This window comes from Acanthopagrus latus, chromosome 4 (assembly GCF_904848185.1).
Source record: "Acanthopagrus latus isolate v.2019 chromosome 4, fAcaLat1.1, whole genome shotgun sequence".
In the NCBI taxonomy this organism is placed as follows: domain Eukaryota; kingdom Metazoa; phylum Chordata; class Actinopteri; order Spariformes; family Sparidae; genus Acanthopagrus; species Acanthopagrus latus.
This window is the reverse complement of record NC_051042.1, coordinates 14,530,112-14,548,611: the sequence shown is the minus strand read 5'-3', so window position 1 is coordinate 14,548,611 and position 18,500 is coordinate 14,530,112. Positions and strand designations below refer to the sequence as shown.

The following is an 18,500-nucleotide window of genomic DNA, read 5'->3' as shown; positions in this document are numbered from 1 at the left end:
TAAATCTGGTACACACCTTTGATGCTGATGAAAGCTTTTAGCTTAGCAGCCACAGTGAAGATGTCAGCTTTTAAAAAAAACGGTGTAAATCATGTCTTTTCACATCAATTTTGGGTCCCTAGACTTCTGGAGACTTGGATTATGCCAAACGAGTTGTATGGAACCATTTTATGTATTTTTTAAAAATTTTTTAAACGTTCTTGTAAAACAAGCTTCCATTTACTTCAATTTTTTAGGAGAATGCTGCAACTCTGCTTTGCTCTGAGGCTCCAGAATTGTTTTGTGGACTACAAAACTTCACTTGACCTTCCTTCAGCATGGCGGTGAGTAAATAATGACTGAATTTACATTTTTGAGGAAAGTAACATTTTGAATGCAGAACTTTCACCTGTCACAGTGTTTTGGTTTTTTTTACTTCAAAATCTTGAAGGAGACATTTAATGCTCATTTTCAGGTTCATCAATTGATTTTGGGTTCATTTTGGGTTACTACTAGAATACATTTACATGCTTCAGTGCTCAAAAAAAACACACACATTTCCTCATACTGTGCAGTGCTGCAGCACTGCATTCCCCAGTATCTGAAACGCTCTGTTTTAGCTCCCGTCTCTTTAAGGCGCCCTCCTGGATACCCAGTCTACTCTGATTGGTCAGCTCACACAAGCCTGACCCAGCACCACTAAAAACAACAGAGCAGCTGTGCTAATACATTCTTATGTGCCAAACTAGAGGCTATACCTGGTGAGGTAGTGAGATGTCACAGAATTAAAGGCGGGGCTACTGACGAGGCGTTTGAGGAGCTGCATTTTCTGTGGGAGAGAGGAGCTTCAGTTGGTCTTTGAATTTTTCAACTTCTAAGATCCTTTACATGCGCAAGAACAAAATGTACGCATTTTTATTTAAAAAAAAAACTTTGGCTGTCTATATGTTGTAATTATGAGGCCAACTACCTTTAAGTTAAAATAACACTGTACTTCCTGTTCTGCTGACACTGCATGAATGCTGGGGTCTAACAATGAGAGAGTCACCTGTTTTGAATGAAGTGGACACACACGTCAGTTCTATAAAGAAACACATAGTCATCGCCGTCACATAGAGATTTACTTTCTTTGATTAAAAAGTATTTGAAATGAACACAGTACATAAAGTGACAATGATGGTGAAGGGGCCACAGAACAGGCCATCCATCTCAACAAGGCCACAAAAAACAACATCCGAGCCGTTTGTTAGCGCTCAACTTCCCTCCAACACACACACACACACACACAAACTCTCACACATGCACACACACACACACACACACACACACACACACACACACACACTACTCCAGTCACCACATTGCACAAGTTAAAACCTCCCACAGTCAGTCTGGGGACATGATGATGTATTAAAATGCCAAAATATGCTACATGAGTAAACACAAGGTCACTGAACACACACACTCTATCATACACACTTTTCATTCACCTCTCATGGGAAATCAAAATTTTCAGTTTGTATTCAGACGGCGGTGAGTCTGTAGCTCAGTGTGAACCATGAAGTTGTTGTTTTGGTTTTAATCGAGAGGTGAGTTGGCACATACAGGCGGATCCTTCACAGGATCATAGTAACACGAATAAGACAAAGACAAAAATATTGTAAAACTGAGAAAACAGTTTTTTTCAAGCTGCATTTAGCTCATATTTCCCCTGATGACTTTGAACTACATGTTCCAATATATTTGATATCTAAATACTTGTTTTGTTTTGTGAATTGTAGTTTTAAAAAACTGTTATCTCAGCTGGAGTCCTGAATAAAAGAGGATGATGTGTGTTAACTGGTGGTTTTGAGGTGTGACAGAGTGTTAAAGTCTGGTCCATCACAGAAACATGATCACACATTAATAAAAAGATTAGATCTGTAGATCTCTTTTCCATCTCATCGATTAGTTGTTGAGTCTTTATTTTATCATAATTTCCCCCTGACGATATTTAATTCTACACAGAAAATCCTCAAATTTCAGAGCTGCAATCTGCAAATGTTTAGGAATTTGTGCTCGATGAATGTTTTAAGAACTATCACAATTCCAAGTAAAGGTAACACTCGTGAGATTTCTGCAGAGATGTAAGCATCAGTATAGATCTCACAGGGTCAGAGTAAAATGAAGTTTTCATTGAGCATGAATAAAATATTGAATTAACAACAAACTGTTGCATTTTTAGAGTGAATATTACCCTGAAATGATGCAGCTGCAGCCCAAAAGCTCTGGAAGACTACAGCATGGCATCTGAACTCTCCTTCTGTCAGGACTGGTTCAATGAAATGAAGTCATTTTAGATTTCTCATGTTAAGGCCATTCCATCTAAATATGGCTGTTTTTTTATGTGGCCTTGACTTGGTAGAGTTTCAGCTTTTATATGGCATATCATTTGTATTATTAGCATGAAATACGCTGGTGCCTATTTGTCTGCATCCAACATTTTTGTTTCCATGTGTTTTAGTCGCTTGGACTCGGAATTGTGTTTTGTTTAGGTAGAAATGGTTATGATGTGCTTTTATTTTACTCAGTTTCCCCCTGGAGGATTAATAAAGCATTTCTTGCATCGTATCGTATCGTATCGTATCGTATCGTATCGTATCGTATCGTATCGTATCGTATCGTACCATATCGTCATTCTGTCAGTCAACTAATCAGTTAAGTAGCTAGCTGTTTCAACAGTCAACAGTCCTGAGTTTCTCCTCAAGACATTACCTCTAACTTCCCTCAGAGTCGGTAGATGGTTTGAGTAACAAAATGCTATGTAGACCTGCACGCCTTTTATTAATTTATGAGATGTCATTTTTTGAGGATTGAGCATTGAATAAAGAAATTCTGTGCTGTGATTGTACATCATTGAGCTCTGAAAAACCTCACTGTAAAAACGATGCTAGCCCTCATTTCTCAAACTGTTCTCACAAATCTTTATTTTTGTGTTAATTATTTGTGACACTTTTGATTTATTGATTCAATAAGGCCTTTAAACTCTGCTTCTTTTGTTCCATGGATAGGATATCTCTGTTAAACTCTTGTATGAGGCCGATCGCTCATATTTGATTAATGAGCACAGAGATCAGACGTGGACAAACACGGTTAAAGTCTGTCCTGTCTGAGGGTAAACAACATGTTGCCGCGGTAACGCTTCCCCTTATCTGATGAATTGAAAGAGTCGGACTGAAAACAGTAAACACTCTGTCACTGCCTTTGGTGGGATGAAAACACACACACTCATACACACACACTCATACACACACACACAGGTGGAGGTAACCTCAGGCAACAGGAGGAGGAGGAAGAGGAGGAGCTTCATCCTCCTCAGCTCCTGATCAGTGTCAGAAACTCGTCCCGGGTTTTTGGATCTTCCCTGAAAACTCCCAACATGGTGCTGGTGACAGTTTTACTGTTCATCTTCTGAACGCCTCGCATCACCATACACATGTGACTGCGGAGAGGAGGAGAGGCAGGTTAAACAGCAAAAGGCCAGGACGTGAAGGGACGGTAAAGATGTGAGAATAATAAAAGGAGGAAGTGAGCGAGGCAAAGGAAAGGAAACAAGGAGAGGGCAGACAAAATGAGAAGAGAGGGGAAGTGATGAAAACACAATCAGAAGAAGTAAATCAAACTGAAGCAGGAAAGGAAAGGAAAGGAGGTGGAGGACAGTTAAAGGGAAAGATGAGTATAAACAGATATAAACGTACGTCGCCTCGATGACTACGCCGACCCCGGTGGGCTGCAGGGCCTCGGTGATCGCCACGGCAATTTGTTTGGTCAACCTCTCCTGAACTGTGGACAGACGGACAAACATGAAGCAGGCTGGACAGAACAAACAGCACTGAACTCTGCACAGAAACATCATCGTCACGAGTGTTTGTGTGACAGCAGACTGTTGAGAGGTACCTTGTAGTCGACGGCTGTAGATTTCAACAATCCTGAGTGAGAGAAAAGAGGGACTTAGCAATGCATCCTCGCCGCAACACATTACACCCATTCAGAGGCACCAGAATAAATATGAGCGATGATAATTCTTAAGCTGCTTCCCGGTCTGATGACAGAACAGAGGGAAAACCATCGGGTCCACGGAAACGACCAGGTCTTCACCTCCGACCTGTTGCTCTTCTCCGTGAGCAGAACCACTTTGGACAAATTTGACCTCATTCACCTTCAAGAAAATGTCACAAGACCAAACGGGCAGCACGAGGAGAGGCAGCACGCGCTGTACGAACATAGAGGGAAGGAAAGCTCCGGACAGAAACGGCAAAAATGTGCTTCAAAGATGATAATGTAAGAGGGGGAAGCCGCGCGTTAACGTTGCTCTCAAAATATAAATATCTTCAGTGTTAATGTTACTGTGAAAATTATAGCTTTTTAATCAGCGCCAGCCAGTGTGTAGCGGAGAGCTGCGACAGGCTACACATGACACCAACCCAAATGCTTTGATTCGTGTCTTGAAATTGTGAATGTTTCAGCCGTTTCTCATCACAATGCGAGTGTGTACGTCCACTGGGTTAGTGTGGGGTGTTAGGTGTTAATATAAGCCTGAAGGTATTGGGGTCAGTGGGATCAGATTCTTCACTAGCACACAAACAAACACACACACACACACACACACACACACACCTTTTAATAATCAGCTTAAATACACACTAGCTCTCTCTCTGACACACACACACGCACACATATCTACAGTAAGTTGGCCAGTTACACACTGGGAGGACACACACACACACACACACAGAGTGAATTCTCTCACCTGGCGAGCTTGCTGAGACCCAGAACTCTCTTGTTGGGGAGGTAACCGATGTGAACCTGCACGAAGAAGCAAAATCAGGACCAAATATGAAAACACAACAGAACAATGTTGAATATGGCAAATATGCTTCTTTTATTGTAGCCAGGTTGGAAAAATGGCCAGCGAACGCTACGTACACATTCAGCAGTTTAGCGTGAGCAACTACAACTGTGCAAGTAAAATCTGCTCATGTCTTCTGCAGCACTGATAGAGGTTCCCGTCAGGAAAAAAACAAAAACAAAAAGAACACAGTTCAAATGAAATTTGATCATTCTCACTTATCGTGGCTCCCATCACAATTGTAACATCTGCCAAAACAATTGCAACCTGTTTTTTGATCAAAACACAAAACCCTAAAATCTTCATAAATCAAGACTCTGTCTCCCTTCAGTTATCACGAATGCTCTAATTCCACAGAGCTAGCACAGCTTCATGATGGTCAATGGAAGTCCATTGAGCTCTGAGCTCAAAATAAACTCTCCAAATGGGCACAAAACTACAAAAAAAAAACAGTAACAAAAACGTTTCAACAAAACACATGGAGGTGCCTTTTTTCCTGAAAACATACTTTAAATTATAAGCTCTTGCAGTGTGAGACGACCGCTCAGTTACAGTGACTGTGAGTTTACCAGAATGAGTTTTGAGTTAACCGTCAGGCGGACACGTACGGCGGAACGCAAGAGGACAAGAATAAAAGACGAGAGCAGAACAGGTGGATGAGCAGCAGACGAGAGCAGGAAGAAATGGAGTCATCAGCTGGAGAATCACGGCTGTGGATGTCTGGAGGCTCTAATTCTCTTGCACACACACACACACACACACACGCGCTCCACTCAAATGTCAAACGCAATTTGTTGACAAGACGAGAGAAAGGGCAGCGGCAACAAGCGTGCACAGATCTCTTTTCCCCCTGTTTCTTCCCGTCCCTCCCTCTGTGCCGCGGCAGCCTGACATATCGACATCAAACGCTCTGACTGTGACGGAGGCCATTTCACTCGCCCGCTCAAGTTATTTGTATTTACTGGCACAGGCGAAAAAAAAAAAACCAAAAAGACAAAACACCACTCCAAGAATGAGAGGAAACAAACAAGTGAAGAGAGCGAAACATTTTGCAACTAAACAGGCAGGTATGTTTCTCAGGGAGGGTGTGGAGACCAAAACGGAGCAAAAAATACAAAAATCGGACTTGGATCCGTCAAGTGATAACCCAACCTGTGTTTCTCATGCCTACATCATTCAATCAAATGAAAATATTAGGGATTTAGAGGCTCATTTTTTTTTTCACATCTAACATTCATAAATTATTCATAAAGGTATCTTTGTAATCCCCCAAAACAAAAACAAAAGTCTACAGGAGGACTCAAACTAAAGACAACATGACCACACAGGAAGTTTCCTAATCCTCGCCTCTCTAACTCGTAGTCCTTCAGTTTACACCACTGTTGATCATTCTGTCCTGTGTACTGTGTCGTAGTGGACGAGAGTCTGTGTCCGGGCAGAAAACGCCATCGACCAATAGGAGCACAGAGCGCTCTTCAACTGTCAACGTGGTGAAGAGACAGGGAAAGGCTGCTCCTGGTGCTGCGAGGTGGAAAAAGAGGAACGTTTGCAATCGTGTCTTTTCTTTCTCTCTAGCGTCGTCAAAGCCCTTCTGTAGTTAACACTTAATGCCAGTTTCAGACTACAGGATTTCAGCCCAATAATAGTCCAACCCGACACATGTAGGGCGTCACGAACAACAATTCCTCATTTCATCCTGTGTGGTGAGAAAAAATGGATGACGGTCGATGTCCCATCATAAAGATGAGCGCGACTGGACGTGCTTCACCTTCTCCTGCCAACGACGCCAGATTATACAAATTTTTATACAAATGTGACGTTTTATGTCATCAGTGTTGCGACAATTTCGCGCCATGATCTGGAATACTGACAGTTTTGAGGTATTATATTGAAGTTGGACATTTGTTATTAATTTGTTGTTAACTGTAGTCAGAGCAGACCTCGCTCAGCTTTGCTTCCACAGTGGCACGGCGACTCGTGGTATTGCAGCAAAAAATCTCCCCATAAACCTCAATTATTAAAAAAATGTTGACAGAGAAACCAAGAAGTGCAAATGAAGACGATTATGACTCTTTCTGTAATAAGCTGAGAAAAAATATTTATTTATCCGTGACGTCTTCACAATGTAAAGGTCTGTGGGCCGAGCAGGAGCTCGCGTGCGGAGCCAGGAGGGGAACTCTACGGCACATCTCTCCATGTGGTATCTACTTCCTCTGTAGAACTCTAATGTTCACAGCAGAATGGTGTTTACCAGCTAGAGCAGAGGGGGGGAGTTTAGCAGAGTACGGTACAGGTTACAGTTTGACCAACACCCAAAGAAGAACTTCCTAATCCATGCAAGTTACGTTGATCTTGCCAGGTTGCGATGTAAATAGCTGCATATGACTATTACCTCTCTGCCCCATTCTCTGTTTGAAGAGGAACGCTGACAGGAAGAGAAAGTGACTACTGAATATGGGAACACATGACAGATGTTTGTCCTCCTAAAGCTGCTAATATGAGAGCGGCACTGCTGATCTCAAAGTAAATAACACCTTAGCTCTTGTGTGCCAGACGCTGAAACAATTTATCAAACAGCCAGTGGCGACCTGCACGCCATCCAACCAACAATACAGGAGGAGGAGGAGGAGGAGGAGGAGGAGGAGGAGGAGGAGGAGGCCTCTGTCTGTGTGGTGACTCACTGAGAGACGGACAGACAGACAGATGAGAGAGGCTGGATAAGAGGCGACGCTGCTGACGATGACGAGGGGAGGGAAGAGGTTTAGGGACACACACAGCCACCTGATGGACACACACACACACACACACACACACACACACACACTAACACAGGAGGTGCGGTAAATGTTTGTGTGATTCACTGCTGTCATCAGGGCCCATTTACACCGTTGGAAAAGGATCAGCTGCCAACCTCTATTGTCTTAAACGACATGCACCTGCAGGCAAAGATGGAGGGATACGGGAAGCGGAGGGAGAAAAATGAGAAAGAGGGAAGAAGCCAATTGCATTTTAGTGGAGAGCAGTGATGTCAAAGGAGCGGAGGGGAGGCTAAAGAAACAGAAAACAAAGGCAGGATAAACAGATCTCAGCTAATCTCATTGTTTCTCATGTTGCCTGCCTCTGTTGTTCAGACCCGCAGCCTCCAGATTAACGTCAAATGGAGACTGGGTTTATCTAAGATACACATCTGATTCCCTGCTTGTGCGAGGTTTTTGTACTATGAATACTCGCAGCTTCCTATAAGGAGACGGTTTAAAAATAAAAAAGTATCCCTCGTAATGATTTTAACAGAAAGCAGAGCAGTGTTGGTTTGTTGGTTTGTCAGCAGGATTGAACAAAAACAACCGAATGGATTTACACGAAACTTGGAACGAGGATGGGACTCAGCCCAGAATAGACCCTGTTAACTGTTGGTGCAGATCCAGCTGTTTTTTCTCGCTTTCTTTAACATTTGCAAGACTGTGTGTGTGTTTGTTTGTTTTTTTGACACTTTCCTTAATTTCTCAGGGAACAATTCACAGACCTTAATGAAAGATATCAGCCGTATTTAGGTGGCTGGTACAATTTGACGCAGATCCAAAACCAAATCCAGATCAAGCTGATTGAAGTGTTTATTTGATATTGGATTAGGCTTGATTAAATTAAAGGGGACTGTTGGGCCCTCGCCCGAGGGATATGCTCCACTGAGCGCAGTATCCTTCCCTCTTCAGTGTGGCTCATGTTTATGACGTTATATAAGAGAAAAAAACAAACATTCAATGTGTTGAAGATATGTAGAGACATGTAGACCGCGTTTCACCTACAGTACCGGTGCAGTACTAATTTGGATAAAACCTTCAAACTTATCAATATTGTCTCTCTTTCAACCTACAATCAGTCAAAGTATCAGTCCCAAATATCAGTTTTCAGACTCCTTGATTCCTTATAATCAGCATCAGCACCTGCCCCAGAAAAGCCATATCGGTCGACCCCTAGTTTAGAGTCAGTCGGTCACTTTTCAACTATAAATCATCTTTAAAATCCTAGTTGGTGCTCACTGGGGGTGTTTCAATCAATACTGCTACTCTAACACTGCTTATACAAACATCTGATGACCATTACCAAGTCAAACACAGGTCACCTACAAAAACTGGCACCCAGTCTCTTCTACCAATCATATCATCAAGTGAACTCATCTGTCCGTGAAGGAATAAATGTTCTTCTCAGTTCATTTTATTTGCTCCAACTGATTTCCCTTCCCTCTAAATTCCCTCATTTCTGACCGAAACCGGAGCAACGGGCTTCCGGTTTCTCCTGCTATGGTGTACGGATGAATCCCAGCACGTGTGCGTTTACTTCTTGTGTTTCTGCGCGTGTGTTTCTCTCACCCTGCCGAAGATGGGCACCAGGTGATGCTCGCACATGGAGAACATGTCGATGTCTTTGACGATCACCATCTCGTCGTGGTCCTCGTCGAAGATGGCGTCGTTCAGCACGTCTGCGGAGACAAACATCAGTATAATAATATGTAAACATCTGTATTTTTTAAATACATACTCACAGTCACCTACCTTTTCTATTTATTCATTCATTTGATCCACTGATTTCTTTAAGAAATAGCTTTTTTATTCATGAAATTTGTATAAAAGATGTAGTAAATTTCATCATTTTGAATCTAAAGCATAAATTAAAAAAACAGTTTTACATTTGCATTTTATTGTAACTGTTATGCACGAAAATACAACATTTTCAGACCTTTTAGGCAATAAACCTGTTAATGATTCTGATTTAATTGAATCATTATTTCTCCTTAATCCAGTTATGTGCAGTTCATCCTGATTTTATGTCCTTTGCCAGCGTTAAGCTCTGTACAAAAAGCATCGTTCGTCACTTTTCTGTCCCCTCGAGGACAGACAGATGGAAACCACCGGGGACGCCCTGTTCACCTCCACCGTTCCGCCGCTCTCTTTATCACCGACTTCGGTGTTTCTCCCCCAGCAAACATCACCGTCTAATTATAGCCCTGCTTCCATACACGCCTTCCTGTTGTCGCTTTATTGCATTTTTCAGTTGCCTTGGGTTCAATAAAGCGCTTTATCTGTTTTCTGACGACGCAGGCGCCTCTCGCTCTCACTGTGGCAGTTTTTAATTTCCTGACTGGCTATCTGTTCGAGGGAGAGGGGACGAGGAGGGGCGAGGTCAACGTGACAACACACCGCAGACTGACTTGCTGCTTCAGTGGCTGCCGCTTGTTGTCAACAGGGTAACAGGTAGAAGATCGACACATTCGGACGCTCTGAACATCTTTTTTTTTTGTTTTGTTTTTTTACATTTTTGTTCGTCTTATTGTGACGCAGCTTGGTGACATCTTCCCCACCATCAGAGAAACATTGTCTCTCAATCTTATTTAGGACTTCTGACAGCTTTTTCACTGCAGATGAGATATTCTGCTTTGGGACAGTTCACATCTCCCCTGAACGAGAAACCATGAGTCAGTTAGCTTTTGTGTGACTGTCTGACTTGATTGACTCAGACCAGGCTGAGATTCATCAGTATTCATCTCAGGCCCGTTACTGTGGTTAGTCTCTCCTCCGATTGTTCTGATAGCTGCCGTTTCTGGTTCATCACATTTTAACATCTGACGAGCTCAAAACCTGTGACCAACACTCATTTAGTCTGTTTCTTTAAACGCACTTGGCCCTTTATGCTGCTCACCTGTGCTCTATCAAGTTAATCGCCCCTTGTGTATTCAAGTCCTTTGCTGTGTTCTAAGACCCGTACTACCATAATATTAAGTGTGCCAGAAAAAAGATTGTCCCAGTAAGAATGAATTGAAATGCAACAGGCCAAAAATACCAGGATGTCCGACTACATACGGACACATTTTGCCGTATGAAAGCCAGCATGCTTTTCTGTGACTCGAAGTCCTCTGTGCAGCGGAGGATACGTCACGTACATCATATTAAAAACAAACATATGACAGCTCCTTTGACACAATGACAGACATTCGTTTTTTTTGTTTTTTTTTTATTTCATGAAATTTTGGATTTCATCTTTCTTTACTACAGCTCGCTTTTTGTTTAGTCACCTACCCGACAGTGTGCCTTGTGTTTGGGTCCCATTTTTGTTTCAGTCGTGACACTGAAGCCGTCACATAAATGTAGCAGAGTAAGAAGTACAATATAACATAACGTGGAACGACTCAAGCGAAGCACAAGTACCTTAAAATCATATTTAAAATAGTTTTGAACTTGAGAAAATGTACCCGCCTACATCCCACCACTGCACATGGTGATCCATCCAATGGCTGCCGAGACATTTCACCAAAAACCACATGGGTCAACCCTGCTGTGGTGCTACAGTGATATCGGTCGCAGAGATGTCTGCTTTCTCTTGAATATAACAGAACAAGATGGCACTCAGAGTGCCAAAAACTACGTCTGAAAGACTGAACAGTTTTCACTCTTTCCAGAAATCATGACTTGGTTACTTAAGATGATCCACAGACCTCGCTGTGAGCAGTAGGAGCTATTTAGTTTCCAAATCAATCCAACATGGATCCATGGCACTACAGGTACATGTGTTTTTTGATTTTGAGTTTAACTTTCCCTTGATGTCCATTTGTTTGGTGTAAATTGGATGTTATTGATTCACAAATGTGTTAAACTGGTTCTAGATACAGTTTCCTTCAGGATGACACCTTGATAAAGTCATCCTGTTTGGAAATTTTGTAATGAAGAACAAAGTTTGGAGAGCAAGACTTTGCTTACAGGTTCAAAACTAGTAGAAACCCTTTTCTCTTGTTTTTCGCATTTTAGACACTAATATTAAGATGTAAATTATCGCTGTTTTGTATAAGATGTGATGATAACTGATGGAAAAGATGGTTAAAACTACAAAAATAAGATTCAGCTTGTTGTAATAAACCAGAATTATAATCCACCCGCCTCCTCCTCCTGATTACAGCTTCTTATTCTTACACCATCAGTTATCGCTCTCTCTCTCTCTCTCTCACACACACACACACACACACCCACACACACCTTGAAGGAAAACACATCAAGTCAACCATAACTACAAAAAGGGCAGCTGGTGAGAACTGTCAGTTCTGCCGGTCCAGACGCCCTGGGTGACAGAAAGACGAGGCAGCTATCAGGTAATGACAGTGTTACTCATCATCAGCTCTTCATTCAATAGTGCTGCCTCTTGTGTGTGTGTGTGTGTCTGTGTGTGTGTTTGTGTGTTGTACTCATTCATATACACACAGAGTGTGGAGGCCACATGTTGACATGCTCTGAATAAGGTGGTGAAGTGAATGAATATAGGTTATTAAGGTTATTCACTTATTGTTCATACAGCCAGGTGTGTGTGTGTGTGTGTGTGTGTGTGTGTGTGTGTGTGTAATACAGACACACACGCAGACACACACTCTCTATACATACTCCTGACCCCTGGCATGTATTCATGAGTCATCGCTGCACGCCCCTGCCATTAAATGTGTGTTTGAACGACATTTATAACCAGCTGTTTACTTCCCGGCTTCGCATCCCATAATATTTAACGCTCGTGATGCCTCCAGATCTGCTGAGTCTCAGGAAATTGCGTTTCTGTTTATTCGAAAAGACGTTTATTGACTGAATCTGAAGACTGCCTGATGCACTGCGCTGCCTTTTGGTTGCGAGGCAACCACGGAATCAGCTGTTGATCAGATGTCAGTCGTTCAGCGCAGGTGTTGGGTGTTGAGCTAACAGGGAACAAGCGTAGCTGCTAGCATTAGGGTTACACAGTCTAATTCAAATGCAGGGCTGTTCTGTGCTTGAACTGAGGAAACTGTAAAAATCGTAAAGTTCAGTTCTGTGTTTTTGTTTTGTTTTGGCGCCACTAGTGCACATAGTGAGTAAACTGTATCCATATCCGTATTAGTAAAGGGGCGGGGACAGTGACATGATTACCTGTTGCAAACACAATGCACTGCAGTTGTGTACAAACACAATTTTGTTTTTATCAAACGAGGGATTATTACAACATTTCAGGCGCTCTTACTTTCAGTTTTACCTCCCGATGAAGTGGTTTACATCACGTGTTCGCCCCATGTGTAACTGAATCCTGGTCGCCATACGGCTACATTTGAGCCCAACATATATTTCTTGTGCAAAATGAAAAAAATTAAACAAATTAAATACACTACATTAATTGTTTGATGTGTTGAATTTTTGTGATGTAAAAATGTTCTATAAATACGTGTATGATCCCTAAATGTAAATCATTTCATGATTATAGTTTGAACATGGCATGCAGATCGACACTGCCCAGGAACTTCTGGTAACTTCTGATCCCCGATTTCTGAATCTTAACAACACAGCAGGTGTTTGCTGTTGGCCTACTGTTTTCAGTTTTAGCTGCGACCCCTGTGAGAGGATGAAGCTTGGGCTAGCTCGTCTGATCGTCTGTCCGCTCATGTTTCTTGAAAACCTGGACTTTGCGGTGAAGAAATCGTGTTCCCAGATCTCAGCAATTAACTTGAATGCATTGGAGAAAACGATGTTCTCCTAACTGAGAACAATGATCACCGAGAGTCTACGGCCGTGCCAGCAGCCAGCAGCTCCACGGGCTGATGGAGGTGGAGGCGGGTGTGCTGTTGGGTCCTGCGATACTCTGAGATTCAGGCACATTTCTCAGGGATTCAGCTTTGCGTTCGGACCGTTGGGCCTGAGTCGTTGTTTGTAGAAGAGAGGGTGGTGTCACGCTCGGGACGGGTGGGAGACGGAGGTGTTTTGACTGGTGGTGTCAAACGTTTCTGTATGTACATTACTGTGTGTAATCTGTTGTTAATAGCGTTTTATCTCTGCATTTTATTAATGATGGCATTTTATTTGTGTATGTTGCTTCAAGGACTCCTCAGTTCTTGTGTATTATTGCTGGGGATCTTTTACTTTTCATTGTGTGAAAGTCTTTGCGTCACCCTGCTGTGTGAGAAGTGCTATGTTTGGTCAATCTGCAGAAAATCAATTGGAAATAATTGTTTATGTTTGTTTTCAATGACAGTAAATCAGACATATTTGGTCGTTTGGACACATAAAAAGCTATTTCAATATGTCTACTTGCATTATGAAGATATTTCATTATTTGCTGATATTTTATAGCCCAAAACAATAACTAGGGGAATTGTTCACAGATTTATTAATAATGAAAAAAATCTATTAAAAGTGAAAAACCTGCGCACTAAACATTCACAGCTGAACAGAATATTTGCATCTGTAATGGAGCTCCTTTAATATCACGGGCTCAGAATTCCTGCTTAATCTCTGCATAACTTTTACTTGTTCAGTTTTATTGGTCATGTGCTCGACGACAAGAGGATTTTGGGCCCATGCTGTGATGCAATCTGAACCCGTGACCCCACACACACACACACACACACACACACACACACACACACGTGAGCACAATGATCAAAGAGAATGGCGCTCGCTAAAAACCTCTCAACTCTCCGGCAAACATCAGGCCCTCCGAGGACTACATGTGTTTTTTGTGTTCTCCGCTTTCCAACAAGTCAAAGGGGGGGGAGTCTCCCGTAACAGCCAATCAGCAGGCGGACAGAGCGCCGCCTGAAGAGCGACACAAACGCACGGACTGAAGAAATCATAATCATCTTCACCACCTTCACTGGTCAGAGGTGAGAAGAAGGCGGGACTCTTTTGTCGTTCTCGGGATCAAACTACATGAATCATCCATCACCTCTGCTAACTCTGAGCCTTCACATTTTTTTCCCTGCATTCCTTTCTTTACCATTACAGTGTCTTTAACACACACACAAACAGACAAACTGCCTCCAGATGGAGTTCTGGAGGAGATGAGGGGGCAGCTCCCCGTTTCCAGCCACTCCAGAAGAAGCCGGGGCAGTAAGAAACCGACCAATGTGGACCTGACGCTGCACATCAACCCTTCTCCGGGTGCTTACACCCCAGCGTGACTCAGCAAACCCTCCCTGGAGCAGCAGACCAGGCCGGTTTGGCTGCATCCAACGTCAAGGAACTCTGTTGTAAATTCCTACAGATCTTCAGCTCTGAAGAGCCCTTTTTTTTCCTCAGCTTAGATCAAGCAAATCAATCTCATTCTAGTTTTCGGTGATGCTCACCTTTAAAACACGTTAGAAATGGGAGAGACGCTTGAAGCGGCGAGGGCAGGCGCTCAAGACAAACTGTTCCCTCCTTCACTCCTGCTGGATCTTTTTAATGGTAACACTGCTGTGAACGGTTCATTCACACAAAATTCCCACTTAAATTCATATCGGGATTCTCTTGTGCACGAGCGAGGCGACGGCTGCAACTAATGATGATTCCTTCGCATGGATTCATCTGGAAAGCATTCCCTCGATGGATCGAGTAGTTTAAGGATGTCAGAGAAAAAACAGCAACGTCTTCAATGACTTGTTCTGCCAGCAATTAATGACTGTTTTCACTGATTATTCATTTGTCAATTACTTTCCTCATTGAACATCTTGTTCTGTTACATCAGCCAATAAAATAACAGAAAGCGACATCTTGAAATGTCTTGTTTTGCTGGACAGACGGCCCAAAGATCTTCACTTTAATATCGTGCAAAATGGAGAAAAGCTGCAAATCCTCATGCGGCTGTTCGGCATTCACGACTTAACGATTAATCGATGAGGAAAAAAAGTTGCAGATTAGTCTCCGCCGATTCGCTCATCGATGGATCGCCTCGGCTCTACATGAGACAGCTCGACATTACTGTGAATGCAGCATTTTCCATGTTGCAGCTGGTGGAGCAACCAAATAAAAAATATATAATATTTTGCTGGTGTGTAAAATGCTATCATGCAAACCAGCGGTGGAATGTAATTAAGTACATTTACTTGATTACTCTGCGTAGGTATCTTACAAATCTGAGGTGCTTGTACTTTCCTTGAGGCTTTTTTTTTTTTTTCTTTTAATGCCGCTTTCAACACACACCTAACAGCTTTAGTTACTAGTTGCAGGATTTGTTTGTACAAAACGTAAAGTATCCTTTGTTACACACAGCAGTTTACACAAGTTCAACTGGAAACATCTGTCGATTATTCACTGAGATGCCTGACGGAGAAAAAAAACACACGTTACATGGTTTCAGCAAATGTAAAGATTTGTTCATTTGTTATAATTATCGCAGAGTGTTTTTAAAAAAAATATTTTTAAGGTTTGGACTTTGTCACTATGGGTTCTGGGAGATTGCTCACTATTTTCAGGATTTCTACAACACAAAAAAACATCTGCTTCATGGAGGAAATGATCAGCATTTCAAACCATAATGTAAATCGGAATGATAATGATCTACTCATGCAAAGGCTATATAACAGTCTGCATTGACACGTTTACCTCATAATAATTAGTATTGGGGGGGGTTTAATGAATACTTTATTAAAGAGTAACGACAGCTGTCAGATGAATGTGGAGGAGGAGGAGAGAGTACAGTGTTTCCCTCTGACATGTGGAGAAGTACTTGAGTAAATGTACTCAGTTACAGTTCAGGCACTTCCGCCTCACAACTTTCACATCAGCTCCTCCCGGCACATTACACGGAGCCCGGCTGAGTTTTGTTTCCTCTTAACCCTCCTCTCACACAGAGCTGCCACCTGTTGACAAATCTCCGCCGCCTCTGAGCGGCTTTGTGGATTTAAACAAACTCACCGATGATTTTCTCCTGGTAGCCCTTGGTGAAGAACTGCATGGCGGTGGCGGCCCTCCAGGGGGTTTTGAGGAGCCCCTGTCGCTGCGGGTCCTCCCCGAGCCCCCGCAGGATGGTGGTGTACGCGGCGGCCAGGGACGGCAGGCTCATCTCGTTGTCCTCCACGCTCCTGGTGCGCTCCTCCCTCCAGCTCTCCATCACCGAGGCGGCCGGCCGGTGCGAGCCGGACTCCGCGCCCGGAGGCTGCGCGGCGGCGGCGGCGCGCCCGGTGCCGCCGGCTGGCCGCTTCGCCATCCCGTCAAAGTGTCCGTTCAGCACGGAGCTGCTGGCCCCCGCGTCTTTCTTCTCGTTGGGGCTGTACTGTGTCTGTTTGGAGTGATCCATCACTTCTTCTTCTTCTTCTGTCTACTTTCTTCCTCTTCCCTCTCTGCTGAGCACTTGTTGGACCAGGTTCTCCTCTGCTCACAGTTGCTCTGACAGCTCACTCGTGTTGTACTTTCAGTTGTTTTCGCTCCCAGTCAGCTGCTGCATCCTCAGACTTTATAACAGCAGGATAATCCACGGAGCCCTCCCATTGGCTGATCGGGCCCCAGGGGGCGGGGCCACCACTCCTCCTTCACTTACACATGGACACATGAAGATCCACCTGTGTTAGCAGACAAACCTGATCACCAGAGTAAATGTTGGCAAACTGCAGTTCTGCAACACGTAACTTTTCACCTGTGTAGCAGTAATGTTTGCAACTGGGCTCCTTATATCTGTCTGTCCCTCTACTTTACATTTCTTTAGGTTCAATTCCTATTTCTCTTTTGTCACAACACTGTGCTGGTGCTCTGGTCGGGTTTAGGAACCAAAAGCCATCTGGTCAGATTTGGGAGTATTTAGATACAGTTACTAATTATCTACCTGTAATCCAAGTATCTCAACAGAGCGTTGTAGTGTGTAGTTGGTTCCCTCGTCTCAAACCCTATGATGTTTTTGAATTGGGTTTCCGGTTAAATGCCTGAAATAAGGTCTGTGCTCACCACAGGCTTAAGATATTTACACGTTTTGTAGAACAACACAAAATACGCCGTTAAATGATCCACAATTTAATTATAAAAGGCCTTCATGTCTTATAAACGGCGGTTGCTAACAAGTGGCTGAATGAACACAGAGACTCTTTCACTCCCTCGTCTGTCTTTACAGGCCGACTTCAGTTATAAACTAATCTGACTGGCTTTACAACTTGCTGATTAATAAATTCAAACAAAATGCGTGTAGTAATAGTGAGGTAAGATGCTTCGCGGTGGTGACGTTTAAAATGCCACTGCAAAGTAAAATATTTTAATTTTAGCGATGTGTTGCTCATCTGTGAAGATCACCTGGCTGAACAAAGCGTGTAGGTATCATAAACTTGAGAATGCAGCGTTGAGCTCCTCCGACAGCTGAACAACCATTCACACCTGGGCTCAACTCGCCTCCGAAACCCACATTAAGACCAGGTGGGTCAACTACCCACAAGTGGCCCCAATGACTCTGAAACTCAGAGCCGACACGGGTCCTTAACGACTCTGCGAGGACACTCCCACACGGAGCTGAAAGGCCTGCAGCTCCCCTCCAGCTGGTTAGAACTGAAGAAGCGACCTGGGTGGGAGGTGAACCGCCTCCAGGAGACTGAAACACGTCCAGCTGTCAACGATACGGCACCCAGCGAGACTCGGCATGACTGAGAAGCTTCATCAGCATCTTTATGAAGAGTGTATTTGGTTTCACTCAAGACAGGAGTGATGTTGTTGTCTGTCATTCTCCATTTTAAAACTGTAATCCTGTTAGTAGCCACCCTTTTTTTACTGAATGTAAATGTAACTAAGTACATCTTTTTTTCATTAACTTTACCGGAGGACATTTACTTTCGTTGTATCCTGATGCTGATATTTGACTGGCGACTGGACTGTGGCAGTTAGCCTACTAGCTGTAGCAAGAAAAA

The 18,500-nt window shown here is 43.2% G+C and overlaps 1 protein-coding gene across 1 annotated transcript; it reads right to left on the bottom strand.

The window, feature by feature from the left end:
- Positions 1-1,078: 1,078 nt before the first annotated feature.
- Positions 1,079-18,499, bottom strand: gch1 (GTP cyclohydrolase 1). The gene is made up of 7 exons (XM_037096576.1): positions 17,896-18,499; positions 16,534-17,177; positions 9,235-9,344; positions 4,769-4,824; positions 3,916-3,947; positions 3,717-3,801; positions 1,079-3,460 (listed from the first exon to the last, which is right to left on the bottom strand). The coding sequence occupies exons 2-7, from the start codon at positions 16,913-16,915 to the stop codon at positions 3,334-3,336; spliced, it is 792 nt and encodes a 263-aa protein (XP_036952471.1). The 5' UTR covers positions 16,916-17,177; positions 17,896-18,499; the 3' UTR covers positions 1,079-3,333.
- Between the last annotated feature and the right edge of the window lies 1 nt (position 18,500).